This window comes from Giraffa tippelskirchi, chromosome 4, assembly GCF_054371585.1.
Source record: "Giraffa tippelskirchi isolate mGirTip1 chromosome 4, T2T-mGirTip1v1.2.pri, whole genome shotgun sequence".
NCBI lineage: Eukaryota > Metazoa > Chordata > Mammalia > Artiodactyla > Giraffidae > Giraffa > Giraffa tippelskirchi.
In genome coordinates, this window is record NC_137278.1 from 185,431,952 (window position 1) to 185,452,933 (window position 20,982).

The 20,982-nt window shown below is 36.1% G+C and overlaps 1 protein-coding gene across 4 annotated transcripts in view; it reads right to left on the minus strand.

Moving 5' to 3' along the window:
- AEBP2 (AE binding protein 2) overlaps positions 1 to 20,982 on the minus strand; it is a 62,074-nt gene that overhangs the window by 12,656 nt on the left and 28,436 nt on the right. For all 4 annotated transcript variants that reach the window (XM_081592270.1, XM_081592267.1, XM_081592268.1 and 1 more), the window contains exons 3-4: positions 19,037 to 19,144; positions 2,141 to 2,327 (exon numbers count right to left, since the gene is read on the minus strand). In XM_081592270.1, coding sequence (XP_081448396.1) covers positions 2,141 to 2,327; positions 19,037 to 19,144 — 295 coding nt within the window. The remainder of the gene's footprint in view (positions 1 to 2,140; positions 2,328 to 19,036; positions 19,145 to 20,982) is intronic.

Below are 20,982 nucleotides of genomic sequence, written 5' to 3' on the forward strand. Positions count from 1 at the left end.
ACTTTAGCTACTCTCTTTTTCATATAGTTTTGTATTTCACTCCAGGATCTCTCCTGAGCACCAGCCCTGCATTTCCAACAATATGACAAACGTCTTCATTTGTGCACTACAAGATCTCATTCACCTCGGCCAAACATATGAAATACATTTTATGAACAGTACAAAGTAGTAACATTAAAATTTAAAAATTTTGGTATTTTTGACAAACATTTTCTTGATTACAAGTAATTCTTCTAATGATGATCTAAGAAAATTATAAATATATTTAAATGCCAATGAGTACCCCAAAATTCTTTCAAACGTCCAATTCCATCAGTTATCACCTATGTCACTTTGCACAAACTGCCTGATCTTTCTTAGTCTGTTTCCTAATTTGAGAAATGGAAATGCAATAGCTATAGATGATGGGTAAAATAAATGCATAGGAAAAATGCCTTAAGCCACAATGCAATTTATATTGATACTTTTATATCATTTTTTAAAAAATAAATGGATAAACCTAAAGTAAGCAATCTTTTAGTATGATCACAACAAAGTTATATACTAAAGATTTGATAAGATCATTTTTTAAATTCTATTTTCATCCCATTAATAACTATAAATTGTGTTGTTTCTATTCCTAATAACACTGTTCAAAGTAAGGAAAGTGCATGTATTATTTTACAATTGTGGAGCTTTCTAATACACGTAAAATATCTCAATGTCATCTGTAATTAAAAATTAAATTTTACCAACAATAAGAGAAACAGCCTAATTTCCTGGTACAGCATATTCTAAATTACATATATGCTGATTTACCACACTATTCTGACTTAACACATGGATAGACTGAAAATGTCTCTACTACTCATGGGAGTTCTCAGTACACCTACACACATCTACCAGTTGGTATACTCAATAAAGCAATCTGAATAGCTCTTTTCTTATTGGATTTTTGCTCAAAAAGAAATAAACAGAACATCAGCTAGTAATAAACTAACAGAACCCACAATATTAACAATGCAATGACAATGGGAAATCAATTTTTAAAAACTCACATTTATTTATGAGAGAAAAAAAGTCATGATTTTACCTAATGCTAACAAACAAATCCCCTTCCTACTTCATATGCTGCTACCGGGGGAAAAAATGTGTACTTTCTCCATACTCTCCAAATATGCTTTCTCTTGAGAAAGATAAGCTTATTAACAATGACTCATCCCTCTAAATCACTCAAATCTATCACTCCTCACTCAAGATTCAACAAGCACAGAGGTCATCACTTGAATTAAATTTGGAATAATAAAAAGAGCCCTCAGATTTCAGATTCTATGCATCAGACCTTAACCATTTTATGTCCACTACTAAAGGATCAAGAATACTAAACTAGAACAATAGTCTCCAAAGCAGGTGTGTGTCATGATCCACTAGCATGAGGAAAAAAATAAGACTTCTTTTTTTCCCCATTTCTACGTTTTTCAGTATTCCTTCTTGTCAATGTACACTAGCAGTATTATCTCTATACACTGTAAGTATACCAAGTTAAGACTGAATGCCCAACCATTTTTCTTAGTAAGTTATATAATCAAAAACCTTTTGTTTGAAGACCACAAAAATAGACTATTTTCCTTTGGTTCAAAAGTATACAATCATCTAATTATGTTCTGTCCTAAATATGGAGGCTACATCTCATAATCTTGTAATTAGGCACATAAACACTATACATATGCATCATAACAGACTGTGAAGCACTGAGACACAGACTACACTGAGTTTCCCTACTCACACACACACCACTTTGGAACAGACAGGTTACTTTATTTTTACCTGATTTTTAAATCTTTAACATGTTCAAATTTTCTAAAATATTGTTACAAACACCAACACTGTCATAATTTAAATTGTTTTAATTCAGAATTACAATAGCCCTCAGAATCTATTTCTATAAAGTTTGTTCACATACACTTTTGCTCCCTTAGCTACTAGAGGTAAAACATCTGAATTCTCACAGGGACAGACCAAGATCCTATCTGTTCATTACTATTAACAAAAACAGATGAGCAGAGTTGAAGACTGGTAGAAACTGAATTTGCATGAGAGCCTAAGATAATAACTAAACCATCCGATACACACTGTCTTTAAGTGCGTACTGAATACTTACGTAATGAGCGTCGTCTTTTGTTCTTTAATTTCCTCCTTTTGTTCATTCCAGCTTTAGAAGGAGATTCTTCTTTGGCCTTTGGCTGGCTAGAGACTTTTGAGGAGTTCTGCTGACTGAAGTGTGTGGGTACATGGCGAGCTAGCCCTCCCTGAGAAGCAAAGCTGGCATTGCAGCCACCAACGACACACTAAATAAAAAAAAAATAATGTCAGGCATGCTGTATATGACGCAAGCAAAATAGAAATGAGTGTATATTTTATATTTTCAGAAGTAAATCAGTAACACTACAGAAGTAATTCCAGAAAGGATCTATGATCCATGGACAGAGAAACCTGGTGGGCTACAGTCCATGGGGTGGCAAAAGAGTCAAACACAACTTAGCAATTAAATCACCACCACCACAGTCTTCGGTACTTGCAAAACTGAGAAAACAAGGTCTACTTAACTACCTAAGTCTCCTGGTAACTGCTATTCCAACAATGGATGTAGAATGTTTGGAAATCACAGAAAGATTTTTAGTTAGATCTTAAAAAATAATATTTTCAGATCTTCTAAGAAATGAATGTTACTAATTAAAACATTTTCCAAAAGTGATCCTCAAACAGCAAAATCCACACTGGATTGCTGGGGGGGGGGCTTCCATCAGTGATTTATTCAAGTTGTTTAATTTCTGACTTGACAACCAAACAACAAGCAGGCAAATTTGCCATGTATGCCACTAAATGTATCCAACACATTCCCAGGTGGTTCAATTTACATTTTTCTAGATTAATACCACAAAAGACTTCACATGTTTCCACCATACTGCCCTCTAGTGTGTGTCTGTGTGTGTATTCTTTCAGTTGAGATACAGCTACCATTTCAAACTTCTAAAAGCACAATACAGCCCTCTAGAGTGTGTGGGGGGGGGGGGGTGCATGCACACACACACAGAAGCAACTGAGTCTTTGTAACCCCATGGACCGTAGCCCTCCAGGCTTCTCGGTCCATGGGATTTTCCAGGCAAGAATACTGGAGTAGGTTGCCATTTCCTCCTTCAGGGGATCTTCCAGACCAACAACCTTCTGTTAGTAAAGATCATACCTTTATTCACAAAATCTCTTTAAATCTGACCATGTGAAGAGAGTTTACCCTCCTGTGAGGAACATCCTCATACTTTCAGATCATAATTAGATAATTTATCCCAGCCCATCTTTTCCATGCCTTTTCAAGGCAAGAATATACTTTTATGAATATATACATTACCAGAAGAGTCCTGCGAATCATAGCTATTTCTAAATATACTAGCTTACAGATTCTGATAAAAATCAGTGCTGGCTGAAACACTTCACAGCAAAATCCTTACATAGTACCATTAAGAATTATTCTACTCATTTCACTATATGAGACATGTTAAGCGCTCCAATGGTACTCAGTATTACTAACAAAAACTTTTGACCATTCTAAAGTGCACACTAGGTTAAGAGAGAGAAGAATGACTCAAGATTTTAGTTCAAATACTTATCTATTCCATATTCAGTACTATTAACATTAGATGCTATAAGTGTAAGGATGGATGAGAGATATACTTTTCGCACTGAAAGTGCTTATATGTGACCACCAAGACATATATATATACACATATAAAGCAACAACTTCAAATGACTGTCATCAAGGGTAAGGCACAAAGAGTTATGGAACCTTGAAACAATCAGCCATATTCAGGGCTTCACAATTCATTTAATTCTTACAACTCTTATCAATAGTGTGGTCCTCAGATTGCCTACATCACAGAAGGCTCAGCTACAGATTCTGACCTAGAGAAAGAAGCTGGGCATCTGACTGTTGCTGAATTCTTAGAACCTAAAATCTTACCACATGTTATTTTGAGCACCAAAAAAGAATAATGCTTTTTAAAGTTTCTATCTTCTGCAGATTCCCACACTGCCAGAAAACACCACTATCTATTACAGGAGCCACTAGTCAGATGCTGCTACTTACCACTATAAATACCGCTATCAGAAGAAACTGAATTTTTATTTTTATTTAATTTCATTAAGTTTTTGAGGTGAATTTCATATAACATACCATTTTAAAGTATATAATTCAGTGGTATTTAGTGTATTCACAACCTACAAATAAATACAAGGTTTGTAAGGACAGCTACACATCCTTATCCAGACCTGTCATTTTTCATTTATTTTATTAAAACCATCCTAGTGAGTATGAAGTGGTATCTCACTGTGGTTTTCACTTGTATTTCCTTAATAACCATTTTAATTTAAAACCTGATAATTCCTTCTAAATACTGAAAAAAAATTTAAATATGGCTGGAAAACGTGAGTGTTTGAATCTACTTCACCAACTGCAAATTTTGTGAAATCTAAATATAGATGAACATCTGAAAGTGAGGGGTAAATTAGTAGGAGACTGGGATTAACATACACACACTACTATGTATAAAACAGATTAACAACAAAGACCTACTGTTTATATTCAATGTCTTGTGATAACCTATAATGGAAAAGAATCTGAAAAAGAATATATATATATATGTATGTATAACTGAGTCCTTTTAATGGCAACCCACTCCAGTACTCTTGCCTGGAGACTCCCAGGGATGGAGGAGTCTGGTGGGCGGCCATCTCTGGGGTTGCAGAGTCGGACACGACTGAAGTAAATTTGGAAGATTTAGTACCAGAAAATGCAAAACATCTTATTAACTCTGTATATTGACAAGAGAAATGATCAAATAGGGTAAGTCAAAGAAGTTATTTAAATTATTTTCATTTTCACTTGTTTCAAGTATTTTAACACAGCGTTGAAAATTTTTAAATATTAAATAACACATTCAGTTCACACGTTACTTCTATTAAACTGTACAGTACTGCCATAGACTAAGACATGCAGTGCTTATTTTTCTTGCTTTTCCATTTTAAAAGATATCACCCCTGTATTTCCTAACACCTATTCTAAAAAACATACTTTATTATTTATTTGGCTGCACTGAGTCTTAGTTGCTGCATATGGGATCTAGTTCCCTGACCAGGAATTGAACCCAGGCCCCCTGCATTAGGAGCGCAGAGTCTCAGCAACTGGACCAACAGTGAAGTCCAAAAAAAACATACTTTGTGTCAATTACATATTTTGTGTCCCATGTGACAGATACTTCAAGGAATGCAATAAATGAAACAGTTTTATCCTTAGATTCTTGGTTGAGTACTGGTTATTCAAACAAATTTATGGGCAAATTCCACATGCCAAATTTTAGAATTGCTACTTGTCTATAATTATGTCAGCAATGACAGTAACTGTTCAGATCCAAGTCCCCAGGTTTAAATTTCAAGGGATTTTGTCATATGAATCCACCCAGGATTATCCTTAATTACAAGGATTCAAATAGGCTAACAGATTCATTTTGTCCTGGGTTCCTTCAAAACTGCAAAAAACAAGCCCTGGTCGTACTTAGAACTGAGAGAGTCAATATCTCAAGTTTATTTTAATCAGCAACGATTCAATGCTCAGGAAATAAAATCAATAATGAGAATTCTAATAGAAAATTGTTTTATCTTTGGTTTTGATTATTCATCAATCAAGAATCAAAAACAAAAAATAAAGAATCAAAAACAAATCCTAAAAAGAAAACATAAAGTAAATGAGAATTTAGAATGAAAGAGTACTTTTAATGAAAACAAATATAATAGAATCACACACCTTTCACTAAAATACAAATTCATTTACCCTAACACAAAAATTTTAAATGTCATTAACCAATATTCCACTCATTTAGTGTTTATCACAGAGAACAAGGTGAGAGACAAATCTGTTGCTTCAAATGGTCTTAGTGCATTCGCTTCTCTTAACACAAGTATTTCACAGTGTTGAGTGATTTTACTGTTCAAATAATCAATGTTTCACCCACACATACAACAATGACCACTGAACATAAGCTACCACACATGGTGCTGATAAAAAAACAAACAAACAAACAAAAAACAGCAGACCTTTTTGAACAATCAGGGGAAAAACTGTTCAATGGACAACAAGTGTTTTAAATGTTCTATCTTCCGAATCCACTGAAACATTTGTTAGCTGCTATTATGGGCATGTAGCTGTTATAAAGTTTGAAACACGGAATGACAGTTTTTTCAAACAGATTTGTTCGAACGAAGCAGCACCAAGACTGTCATTCATATTCATATTCCCATAAGTGCTATAAAAATCTACAAGGGGCTACTGAACACAGAGCAGAAAACAGAAGGTACAAGAGTATTTATTAGCAAGTGATCTAAAAGAAAACAAAAATTCCAGGTACAATTCTTAGTTTTGACAAATGTACCACAGTACATAAGAAGATAACATCAGGGGAAACGAATGGGGTAAAGGTACAGGAGTACTCTCTGTACTGAATGGGGTAAAGGTACAGGAGTACTCCCTGTACTGAATGGGGTAAAGGTACAGGAGTACTCCCTGTACTGAATGGGGTAAAGGTACATGAGTACTCTCTGTACTGAATGGGGTAAAGGTACAGGAGTACTCTCTGTACTGAATGGGGTAAAGGTACATGAGTACTCTCTGTACTGAATGGGGTAAAGGTACAGGAGTACTCTCTGTACTGAATGGGGTAAAGGTACATGAGTACTCTCTGTACTGAATGGGGTAAAGGTACATGAGTACTCTCTGTACTATCTTCCCACATTTTCTGTAACTTTAAAAATTTTCTGAAACAAAATTTTTAACATTCTCCAGTAGAAAGCACAGCCTATACAAAAGGAGATCCATTTGAGATATACAAGTAGTTCCGCATTTGGCTGGAACACAATTCCTATGAAGGTATAGTAAAGGATGAATGAGAAGAGAGAAGCAGATAAGTATCAAATACAATATTATACATCATGCTAAGAAATATGGATGTTCATTTACAGAGGAGGAGGAGTCACCAAGGATTTCAAATATCAATAACTAAGTGAACCTTAGAAGATGAACTGGGAGATGAACAATCAAAGAGCAGAATGAGAACTAGTAACAGTATTCAGAATACACTGAGAGGCAAGCAAACTGATAGGATTTGGGAATGCATGTGGGGGCAGTATATGAGAAGTTGACAGAAGAATCAAGAATAATGCAGGATTCTTAAAGTCAGGGTAACTGGATGGAAGATCTTACTATTTACTGAGTCTAAAACAGAACCATGGTTGAAATGGAAAACCAAGCTGCTGCACATATTAAGTTCAAAATGTTCCATAAGACATCCAAGCTGAATATTCTATTCTGGAATCCAAGAGGGAAAATTAGGGCTAGCTGTAAATATCTGGAAATAATCAGAATATACAGAGTATTTAAAACCAAAGAACTCAATAAGATAAAAACACTTAGGGTGAGAGTTTTTGACAGCAGTGTCCAACATCCAGAAGTGAGGCAAAACAGCAAAGAAGACTGTGAAGGAACAGCCACTGAGTTTTGGCGGGGATGAAGAACAGGCAAGTGTGGTATCAAGGAGCCCAGAGAGGAAAGAGGAAGTTAATAAAAACCAAGACCCCATATGCAACATGCACAGAGTACACAGAGTGTACATCTTTCTTCCCTGTGCCTTTTTCCCCTCCTTTCAAAGAGCTTTGAGTTGGTATCCTCCTTTACTACAGAAATGTTAATTATCAGTTTTTGTAACTAACCACATGCACCCAGTGTTTTAATAAGTCATACTTCTCTTACAGGGCCCCTTCATAAGAGAAAAACTTTGTAAACAGAAGTTCTTGGATTTCCCTGGTGGTATAGAGGATAACAATAAGCCTGCCAATGCAGGGGACATGGGTTCGATCCCTGGTCCAAGAACATTCCACATGCTGTGAAGCAACTAAGGTTATGAACCACAACTACTGAGCCTGCTCGCCTAGAGCCTGTGCTCTGCAACAAGAGAAGTTACCATAATGAGAAACCCATGCAATGCAACTAGAGTAGCCCCCACTCGCCCCAACTAGAGAAAGCCCGCATGCAGCACAAAGATCCATCGCAGCCACATAAAGAATTCTCAAGAACGGGTGGCACATCCAAATCACCAGAAAGATTTTCTAAAATAAAGCAGCGACTAGCAGCACATCAAAAAGACTAATTTAATTGGTCATGGGCGCAACTCAGGCACCAGAATTTGAATACCGAGTGGCACAGCTCATATAGTCAAGAAAGAATGACCTCAAAACTCTTCTTAGATTTCCAAATAACCAGATCCCTACCATTCCCCACCAGTGACCAATTAGTTTCATGGGTGGGTGGGGGTGTGTGTGTTAAGGAATCATGTTTTGTTTTTCAGTATCATCATGTTCATTACACTTATTTTCCTTATTTATACTCAAATTGTACCATCTTTGGTCAATGGAAACCTCCTAAAATCTGGCTGCCAAGGCTAGGGAAAATGAGTGCTTCCAACACAGAGACACAAACAGGCAAAGGAGAATTAAAGACAGAACAGGGTGCTTAAAGTCTTGTAACAACAGAGAATGTTGAAAAGTAAAATATTCTCACCCCCCCAAAATATACATACATATATAATTTAATATATATATAAAATTTTAAATATTTATTTTATATATATATATATATATATCTGTGAGGTGATGGATGTGTTTATTAACTAAATGGTTGGAATCCTTTCACAATTGCAATGCATATCCAATCATCACAATGTGCACTTGAAATATCTTAGAATTTCAATTGTCAATTATATCTCAATAAAACTGGAGAGAAAAAGCAAAAGATTTTTTAAATTATCAGTATCAACTACCATTATCAAACACATTACCAAGGAACTGAAGAAGGAACTTTTTCATCACCCATCACAGCGAATGATGTAATAATACTGGCATCACTGTGTCTTGTAACAATTACCACAATTTGCTTGTATGCATAACTGTGAAACACGCACAGTTAATGAGGATATAATAGTTTAATTCTGGTTTGATGAAATTTCTTTTTTCTTTATCACAATTTAGGCTAGGTTCTTGACTCCAAAACACCTAAAAGGACTGGCTATTTCATATATCAGATCTGAAAGAAAGTCTTAAGTTTTTCAAGCAAACTGTATCACAATGAGAAGTCATTCAGATATGTCACTATTACAAAAGAACACAACCATACTGAGCTGCGGGAGACTAGCTGCTGAGGAAAAGTTATAATAAATAATATAATAAATACATTAGCCCATGACAACTAAATAACTACAAGTACTGTGTTCAAAGTAAACAGAAATACTAGAGTAGAAGAGAAATGTATAGGAAGAAAAAGAAAACTATGGAGCCTGTCTAAAAAGCACAACTATGTAATTTCTACCACACTATACAAATTTGTCCAGACAAGTAACTGTAACACTGGCAAAATGGAAATCAAAACGATCACCAAACATGCTGTGTATGACTAATTTTTATTTTTTTCAGTTAAGTAAAATATTAATGAGCACGTGAGCTGAAGTCAATTAGCCATGATAAAGCTTAATACCAAATGACCAAGGAGAATGAAAATCACCATTAAAAATAAAGACCAGAGAATAGCTGAAAGAATTTCAAAATCCTAGTCCTATTAACACATGCAACGTTTTTCAAACTTCAATAATAAAAGGTTTCACTACATTTAACGAAATGGCAGCAGCAACTCCCCTCACACAAACTCTAAAGGCACATACAAAGCAGGGGTATATATACAAGACAAAGTGAATGTGGGGGGAGAGGGGTTTGCTATCAAGGAATAATCTTTGCATTTTCATTATACAAGACAAACATTATTAAAAGAAAAAAGAACTATATCTGCATTTCAGGAGTTTGATTTTATAAAACTAAAATTTGATAATGAGCTAACAAGATTATTTTCATATGACATTAACTTTTTTATCATTAAGCGCGAAAGTAAGTATAGGAAACATAAAATTCAGTTTAAACCTAAACAACACATCTGTGACTTTCACTGATTTCCCCTATCAACTCAATTAGGTCTTTTTGGACTTTTCGTTTCTAATTTTTGCCACTAGCAAAACTCCAGTGGACTCTTACCATCTGAATCTTTAATCTTCAGACAGTTGCCCCAGAAGTCACATGAGCAAAAACTGATAAAATTCAATATATAAAAATCTGTATTAGATAAGCATCAAAATGATAGCCATGTATTATAACCTTAAGAATAACATAATACATGAGTACATTCTGTAGCTAGATGATAGAACAATGGGTAGAAAGCTCTGAAAATAGAGTATCAACTAATAAATTCAGATGAGAATAAAGTTAGAAAAATACTCATTTTGTAATAACCCTCATAGTAATAAATGATTCAGGCAAGAAACATCAATGGATACTAAAACTAGTTCTAATGGGGAACAATTATTATTTATATAGGTTCAAAGTATCCCTTCAAAAATTGATTATTAATTGTAAAGATACAAATAAAAAGTCTGTAGTAGAGAACCTTAACCAAGTAATGCTAGGTAACTTCATCTATGATGGAACAAACTCTTATCAAGTATCCCCTGAAGTGATAATAGCGAGAATTTTATTTTCTCCAAAAATACATAAACTGGATCTGATCACATCAAGTAACTCCCAAATAGGGAATATACTACAAAATAAAACATATGTATCCTCCTCAAAAATACTACTACCATAAAACATAAAGAAAGGCTCAGGAAAGTAAGTTTCAAAGAGTTGTGAAAACTAAATGCAATGCATCATGCTCAACTGAATTCTAAACAAAGAGAAAAAAATGGCTATGAGGGAAATTGCTGGGACAGTTAGTGAAACCTGAATAGCTAATAGCATCAACGTTAAATTTCCGGATCTTGGTAACTGTACTAAGGTTATGTAAATCGGTGTTCTTAGGAAATACACACCCTGAAGAATTTAGGGATACTGCTCCTCTTAAATGGCTCCTCAACAACAGTGTAGTGTGTGAAATGTGTGTGTGTGTGCGAGAAACAAGGGAGGAAAGAAGAGAGAGAGATGGGAGGGAGGAAGACAGATGGAGAGATGGATAGAGAGAAAGCAAATGTGGCAAAATGGTACCGGTTAATCTGGCTGAAGCGTATATGGGAGTTCTTTACACATACATGTGAGAAAGAGAAATATATGGGAGTTCTCCCATCTTTTTTGCAAGCTGAAATTTTTCAAAATTATAAGTTTAAAAAATTTGCATTTTAGAAAAAGGTCAAAATGGGGAAAATATTTAACTCCTATCACAGGAGGGAAATAGTTTTACTACTTTATAAAAAAGAATAATGAGTAAGCTCAAAAAGTTTTCCATCCTAAAAATACAAAAATAATTAACACAGGGGAAGAACAGTGTGAATATACAGAAAATTTACATTATATGTACCTACACTGTATGTAAGTAGAAAGGTATTACCATATACTGGCACACTGGCAAAATAAAAGGGAATAAATAACAAGCCTCAAGAAGGCTGTTGGGCAACAGGCACTACTATATTCTAACACTGCTGGTGAGAATATAAATTGGTATGTTTTTCTGCAGAGGGAATTTAACAATATCTTTCAAAGACAAGCCTAGACATATACTCTTTGACTTAGCAAAACAGCTTCTAGGAATTTATATTAGCTCACAAAATAGTGTATAAAAATGAGCTCATAGGTTATATTGTGAAAAACTGGACCAAAAAAGCCCATCAAGGCATGATTAAATAAAATATAGGGAAACTATTACACAGAAATATTACACAACCTGAAATGATGTCCAATATAAAACTAAAAAGGTAGGCTAGGGAAGTCCCTGGGGACAGTCCATTGGTTAGAGGACACCATGGTTCCACTGCCAAGGGTATGGGCTCAATCTCTGGTGAAGGAACTAAGATTCCCCCAAGCCGTGTGGCACAGTCAAAAAAAAAAAAAAAAATTCACTACATGTAGGTGCAAAATGATTCCACTTATTTCTTTACTTTGTACATATATGCTAAGAAGTCAAATATAATAGGTGTTAGATTATATTTATACACTATTTGAACTTTTCAAAATCAAATTTCTTAAAATGAAGCAAGCATGACTTTTGTAACGTACTTATTTCCATCTGACAGAGTGCAGGAGAAGAGTAAGAGACACTAGGAATTAAGAAAAAGCTTTGTTGGCTGTGTATGGCCTCAGTCTGTTGTAGCCAGCAATGCTATACTAGCCCTTTCTTTTCCTATTTTCCATCCCTTCTCTCTATTCAGGCTTCATTCTAAAGAATTAACCAGAATTGAAAGAGACACGTGTACCCCAATGTTCATCGCAGCACTGTTCACAATAGCTAGCTAGGACATGGAAGCCACCTAGATGTCCATCGGCAGATGAATGGATAAGAAAGCTGTGGTACATATACACAATGGAATATTACACAGCTATTAAAAAGAATGCATTTGAATCAGTTCTATGAGGTGGATGAAACTGGAGCCTATTATACAGAGTGAAGTAAGTCAGAAAGAAAAACACCAATACAGTATAATAACGCACATATATGGTATTTAGAAAGATGGTAATGATGACCCTATATGCAAGACAGCAAGAGACACAGATGTAAGGAACAGACTTTTGGACTCTGTGGGAGAAGGTGAGGGTGCGATGATGTGAGAGAATAGCATTGAAATATGTATATTACCATGTGTGAAATAGATCGCCAGTCCAGGTTTGATGCATGAGATAGGGCGCTGCTCAGGGCTGGTGCACTGGGATGACCCTGAGGGATGGGATGGGGTGGGGTGGGAGGGGGGTTCAGGATGGGGGACACAGGTACACCCATGGCTGATTCATGTGACTGTATGGCAAAAACCACTACAATATTGTAAAGTAATCAGTCTTCAATTAAATAATTTACAAAAAAAAAAAATTAACAACTTAAAATGTTTTCAGTAAAGACAGTGTCCATTTCTAAAAATCCCTCATCAAGATGAATCTATCAATTATCCCACACACAAATCACCAAACCAAAGCAGCCAACATCAATGCTGCTTAAGATAGGAATACAACTGAACTCCTTGGCAAATACTTGAAGCATATGGTAAATATAAAAGACAAAAAAATAATGTAACTCTTTATAATAACTGGATTCCAGACTAAAAGACAGTAAGATAATAACAGTATGGAAAGACAACATTTTGCAACCAACTGCTTTTATACTTCATTTCTAGACAGTCCAAGCTTACTAGTCAGAATTTTTTTAACAATTTCAAATTGCCACCATAAAGTACCACTGAATATATGAAACTGCATGTTATTCCCTAAATAGATCACTTACTCTTTTATGCTTGTCTTTTTTTCAAAATCATGTATTTCTGTAAGTAGTAGTGATAGTTGCAGGAACCTATGAATACACTAAAAAATACTTAATTATGTATTTGTTAAGTATTAGGATAAGCAAATTATAAACCTAGACAGCATACTAAAAAGCAGAGACACTACTTTGCCAACAGAGGTCCATCTAGTCAAAGGGATGGTTTTTCCAGTAGTCATGTATGGATGTGCGAGTTGGACTGTGAAGAAAGCTGAGTGCCGAAGAATTGATGCTTCTGAACTGTGGTGTTGGAGAAGACTCTTGAGAGTCCCTTGGACTGCAAGGAGATCCAACCAGTCATTCCTAAAGGAAATCAATACTGAAGATTCAACGGAAGGGCTGATGCTGAAACTACAATATTTTGGCCACCTGATGCGAAGAACTGACTCATTGGAAAACACCCTGACACTGAGAAAGATTGAAGGCAGGAGAAGGGGACGACAGAGGATGAGATGGTTGGATGGCATCACCGACTCAATGCACATGAGTTTGGGTAAACTCCAGGAGTTGGTGATGGACAGGGAAGCCTGGTGTGCTGGAGTCCATGGGGTCGCAGAGTCGGACATGACTGAGCAACTGAAGTGAACTGATATATACACACACACCTCTTGAAATGATCTACTCTATCACTGTAAGACAACTCTTCTCTGCAAGATCCTCGTCATCTTCATATACCGAGGACCGGCAAAGATTTTTTAAACAGAATACAGGAAACACTAACCATAAAAAAATTGATAGATTAGACTTCACTAAAACTAAAAACTATTCTTCAAAAAATTCTGTTAGGAAAAGGTAAAAAAGATAACCAAAGACAGACTGGCGTTCATAATACATATTAGCTGTCAAAGTACTTATATCCAAAATATATATAAAATTTTATATAATAATAAAGACAAATCATTCAGTAAAATAAAAAAGGGCTTGAATAGGCACTTCACCCCAAAGAGGAAATTCAGATAGCCAACGCCTTTGAAAATGTGTTCAACCTATCATTACTCAGAGGGGAAGTAAAAATTAAAGTCACAATGGGATACCACTAAATAGACACCAGAGCGGCTAAAATTAACAAGATGGCAAATATCAAGATCTAGAGCAATCATTCACTGCTGGTGGGAATGTAAAATGTATGACCAATTTGGAAAAGAGTCTGTAGTTTCTAGAGCTAAATATACACTTATCTGTGACTCAGTAATTCCACTCCTAACTATACAACCAAGAGAAATGAGTACATGTCTGCCATCAGAAGATATATGGAAGAGTATGTTTAAGACAGCTTGATTAATAACAGCCAAAGACTAGAAACAACCAACTTGCCCATCAACAGGAGAAAGAATAAACTATGCTTTACTGTACACTGGAATACTACACAGCAACTATTTTTTAAAATGACTGGTACACAGGGAACTTCCCCGCTGGTTCAGTGGTAAAGAATCTGCCTGCAATGCAGAAGACATGGGTTCAATCCCTGGGTCAGGAAGATTCCCTGGAGAAGGAAATGGCAACCCACTGCATTATTCTTGCCTGGAGAATCCCATGGACAGAGGGGCTGACGGGATACAGTCTATGGGGTCGCAAAAGAGTCAGACACGACTTAACGATTAAATAGGAGTAACAACCCTCAACAGGACAAATCTCACTGCTATTTTGTTGAGTGAAAACAGCCACACACAAAAGCTCATACAACTAAGTCAAGATGATAGAAATCATAATCTGATCTAGGGGAAGCAGTGAAAATATTCCTCATTGGAATGGTGGTTACACAGGTACATACAAATGTATCAAATACTTCAGTGTACTTTAAACACTTTAATGTACATTGTGATACGTTACAACTAAAAACAAAATTTTCCAAAGGGAGTTGTCTCAAGAATCATCACATGATCCCCTCTTTGTAGTCAACTCCCACTCAACTTCTACTACTCTTTCCCAGTCCCATTAATTGGTCACTAACCCATGTTTCCAGAGAACCTTCTGACAGACATTTATTGGCACTTAACATTTTATTAGATAGTGGACTACACTGGAGCCTGGCACGCTGCAGTCCATGGGGTTGCAAAGAGTCAGAGATGACTTAGTAACTGAATGACAACAAATCAATGATTTTGATCTGTTTTTTTTATTTCCTTGGGCTCCAAAATCTCTGCAGATGGTGACAACAGCCTCAAAATTAAAAGACACTTGCTCCTTGGAAGAAAAGCTATGACAAACCTAGACAGCATATTAAAAAGCAGAAACATTCCTTTGCCAACAAAGGTCTGATCCGACCAGTCAATCCTAAAGGAAATCAGTCCTGAATATTCATTGGAAGGACTGATGCTGAAGCTGAAACTCCAGTACACTGGCCACCTCGTGTGAAGACCTGACTCATTGGAAAACTCTTGATGCTGGGAAAGACTGAAGACAGAAGGGGACGACAGAGGATGAGATGGTGGGATGGCATCACTGACTCGATGGACATGAGCTCAGCAAGCTGCAGGAGTTGGTGATGGACAGGGAAGCCTGGCATGCTGCAGTCCATGGAGTCAGAGAGTCAGACACAACTGAGCGACGGCACTGAACTGAAGACATTTTATTACTAAAATCTACTTAGATCTGTAAAAATCTAAAGAAAACAAGTTCTCTAAAGGGCAGAGGTCTCCATTCTTATTCACCCTGCTTTCCAAATGCCTAGCACAATGCTATGTAATGCAAACATCAATAAACGCTTTTTTGATTCAAATGATTCCTACGATTTACAGAACAATGTCTCACTAAATCACACCCTTTAACTTCTGTCTTTTAAAGACAGTTTCTTTCCCCCTCTTCAATGAGACTCTTCTACAGCTTCTAAAGAGATTTGGGGGAAAAAATCCATTTCTATGGACTGTGAAATTAACTTGAACATCATAAGCAACCAGCGAAAGAATGGCTGCCTTAAAGAAAAATATATGGAAAGGAACATAATGGGAAAGTAAATGATTCTCTTACTTTAACAATAAGCTCTTACATTTACTATATACTGTACAGTTCTATGAGGTAACCACTATTACCAGCTATAAGTTAGACAGCAAGTTCAAAAAACTGTCCCAGGTCACATGAGGGCCAGAACCTGCAGTATGAGAAGAGGGAAAACTAGGAGGTTAACGTTACAGGACACACATGCCAACGAAAAGCTCAATGAGACTATTTTTAAGAGAATACAGAAAAAGAAATCCAAATGGTTAAACATATGAAAAGATGCCCTACTTCACTGATAATAAAGGAAAATCAAACTAAAACTACATCAGGGGAGGGAATTAATTCCCTGGCAGTGCAGTGGTTAGAACTTGGTGTTTTTACTTCAGGGGGTGGGGGGGGGCCAGGTTCAATCTTTGGTCAGGAAACTAAGATCCCACAACCTGGGAACTTCCCTGGTGGGTCTAGTGGCTAAGAATCCGCCTGCCAATGCAGGGGACAAAGGTTGTATTCCTGGGCCAGGAAGATCCCACATGTGGCGGAACAACTAAGCCTGTGCTCTAGAGCCCGGGCTCCACAAGAGAAACCACATGAGAAGCTCAAGCACTGCAACAATGTGTAGCCCCGCCCCTGCACCTTCCCCGCAACTAGAAAAAGCCCGTGAGCAGCAAAACGACCCAGAGCAGTCAAAAAAAATAAATCAATCTTGTGCTGTGCTGTGTTATGCTTAGTCGCTGAGTCGAGTCTGACACTTTGCCACCTCATGGACTACAGCCCGAAAGGCTCCTCTGTCCTTGGGGATTCTCCAGGCAAGAATACTGGAGTGGGTTGCCATGCCCTCCTCCAGGGGATCTTCCCAACCCAGGTCTCCTGCATTGCAGATGGATTCTTTATCTGAGCCACCAGGGAAGACCAAAATAAATCTTATGGCGGGGGGGGGGGGGCGCAGCTGATGGGACAACCACTACATCAGGATGCAATTTCTTATCTATTAGATTGGCAAAAATATAAAAGTTTGACAAAACCTTCTTAATAAAGCTGTGAAGAAGGCAGACACTCTAACATTGCTGATAAAGGCACAACCCCTAGAGAGGCAGTTTGGCAATATTTATTAAAATTAATGCATTCCAGTACTCTTGCCTAAAAATCCCATGGACGGAGGAGCCTGGTAGGCTAATCCATGGGGTCGCTAAGAGTCGGACACGACTGTGCGACTTCACTTTCACTTTTCCCTTTCATGCACTGGAGAAGGCAATGGCAACCCACTCCAGTGTTCTTGCCTGGAGAATCCCGGGGACGGCGGAGCCTGGTGGGCTGCCGTCTATGGGGTCGCACAGAGTCGACACGACTTAGCAGCAGCATATAGCTTTTGATCCAGCCACTCTCATCATGTTGGGAACTTTTCCTACATTTATAATTACACATGTACAAAATGACATATGTTCAAAGATCCATCACTGCAGCACTACTTGCAACAACAAAGGACTGAAATCAACCCAAGCAGCTATACAAGTTTGGTTAAATGTGGCTACAGCCACACAATGGAATACTATGAAGCTGTTAAAAAGAGAATATTCTTTATGAACAGATATGAAAAGATCTCTACTACAAAGCATGTTACACAAGCAAGGTACACATACACACAATAAAATTCTTGATAACTTGGTACAGGACATAAAGGAACTCTAATCTTTGTAATGTTTCTGTAAAACTAAAACTGCTCTAAAATACAAAGTTTATAAAAAATAAGAGAGTATATCGTTTATTAGATGTTGTGTAAGCGGAAGGATAACAATACTACATATGAATCTACTTGTAGTTTCATAAAGAATTCATCAGTAATTAAGAACAACAGTTATATATTCAGGGAGAGAAAATAAGAAATAAGAAAAGTAGAAAGATTTCTGAATATAAATTTTTTTCTTTATAATTTCTTAAAATTGTTAACGATTGTCTTTTCCAAGAAAATTAAGTAATTTTTAAAAAACTGCACACAAATTACCTCCATCTCTAATGAAACCCAAAGTGAGTTTCTGGCACAGCAGTATTTATTAATATATACCAGTAGACACTGTGTTTAACAACTACTAAACTTCTTTAAAGACAAAGTTTTCATCTCTATGGTATATGTTTTCCATAGTTACAAAGCAAAATATTTTAACTTTTTACGAGGATACAACGAAAAATGGTTTTTACACGAAATTGCTCAGAATTCCCCAAATACATCTGCATCTATTTGACACAGTAATTTATGACAGCTTAGTAACACAATCTCAAAGTGAGGGAAAGAAATCAAATCCTTTAATGTTCCACAATTTCAAAATTTTGTCATGTAATAATCAGGACTGTTCACTAATTAAAAAGGCTGAAACCTATGACACTGAGAAAACATAATTAAGAGTACAAGGTACTAACCACAACCAAGCAATTTTAAAGACATCCATTCAAGGTGCTACTCTGCCTACTAGCCGTTTTCAAGACCCTACCTTCACACTGACTTTTTCCTGGTCTTCAAATTATAAAAGTCATATTAAATTATCTTTACCTTCATCTACTTTATAAAATCGCATGCATCTACAGGAATGTTAAAGCAAATGGTTCTTTGAAAAATTTTTAGGAGGGCAAAAGTATGCCTATTAAGAAACATGTCAACTTAAAGTTAAGAAAAAAAACTCATATACACTTACTTACCTTAAAAGGTTTGTCTCCGCTGTGTGTCAGCATGTGCCTCTGTAACCAACTCTGGCTGGTTGATGGAGTGTTATATACTTTACAGCCTTTCCATAAGCAAACAAACACCTGTTAACAGAAGAGCCATAATTATTTTCATCACTTTTTTCAACAAGGACTTTTATTCCCTGTAAATTCAAGTAAACATGCTACAAGTCTTCAATCGACAAAGAGGCATTGAATGTACCAGTCAATCAAAATGCTTACTGTAGGTACTTTCTGAACCTCCCGTATGAGGCACAGTTTTAACCGTTCCCCTTTAAGGCTGCTGTCCACTCCCTCAATAAGGAACTGATATACCAATTCCAATGAGCCATCCAGAAGGAAGTATACAAAATGTTAACAATATAGTCCTAAGAACTAGAACAATGGACCATAATTTACATTTTTTCTGTTTACTGCATGAAGGAACAAGCATGTACTAACTGTAAATATTAGGAATATATAAAGGTATAAAGAAACAATGACAATAAATCAAAACAGTCAACTGGTAGATACTGATAGTTTCACCTTCAAAAAATGAATTTTGCTGCTCTTGATTTTCTATTCTCAAATGCATACCAATATGTTTACATTTATATTGTTTTATTTGTCTTGATTATAAAGCAAAATCTAATACAAAATGCTAAAATTAATACAGTTGCAGAAGCTGTGACAGCAGTTACTCTATAATAGACCCACATTCTTGGGTTCAGGCAACTGAGTATGACTGGGTTAACAACTAACATGATTTTTACCATATTCCTACCACTGAGATACCAATTTTTTGACTGTTTCTATTTTTATCAAACTGAACACTGAAAACTGCTCCCCATCATCAGTAAAAGAAGTAACCATTACATTCAAAGAACCATTTATAGGCTCTGTTCTTTTCTAAGGTTACAACGATTATAAATAGAGCCACACTTTGAAGATTATAATGTACTGCATATAGAACAAAACAAACATACACACAGGACTGAGGAAACAATCGCTGAACAGTAAGTTTAAAAGAAAATTTTTAGAAGTCTAGAAAAACAGTCTAAAATAACTGAGATCAATTTTTACTCAAAACCATTTCACAACGAGACAACACTGTTGCTGTTGATGTACTTAAAGCATTTGCTAGTTTCTTTTGGTTAAGCAGATATGATGTTACAACATTTCCTCCTTGATATTTAAAATTCCTTAAAAAAAAAAATTCCTGACCCTAGTACATGTTTATAAAATGATTCATAAAGTTCCCAAAATTAAAAGCCACTTTTTAGTGAATGTAGACAAGTCTTTAAAGGTACACCAATATGCTGTGAAGACTAATTCAGTGTTTAATAATCATATGTGGATATTAATCCTATCAATTTCCTAACTCAAGACTACAAAGACTCAGTTCTTAAATTTTCAATCCAAGTAATAAACAGACTGGTTTAAAATGCTTTCACAAGTCATACACAAACAGGTATGTCCTAAAGCAAGTATCTGGGAACAAAATTAATCTCAGCTATGCAAAAAAAATTTTAACAGTAAAGAATTGTTATAACTCTTAAGAAACACCTGTGCTGAGTTACTCTCAAAGAAACAACAAGATAAATACTCACATTCTGTCCCTACCCAACAGCTACAGTTAGGAGAAACAACCATGTCTGATTTCTAATTCTTTTTCCTCTAAACAAACACTAATAGGAGGCAATTACAGGCCACGTGATTCCATCAGATAACAGCCTCAAGTGTGAACAGGTATGGTCTATCCTTCTAGATGGAATAATGTCTAGTAACACTATTAGGGCAGCAACACCTTCAGGTTCAAAGAAAAAGCATAACCTTCAACCTAGTGAATTTTATAGGAAATGAGATAAGTGTAAAGAGATCAAAGCAAACTATGTTTAGCTATATTCAGGTAGAATATTAATACCTGAAAACTACCCTGAGGG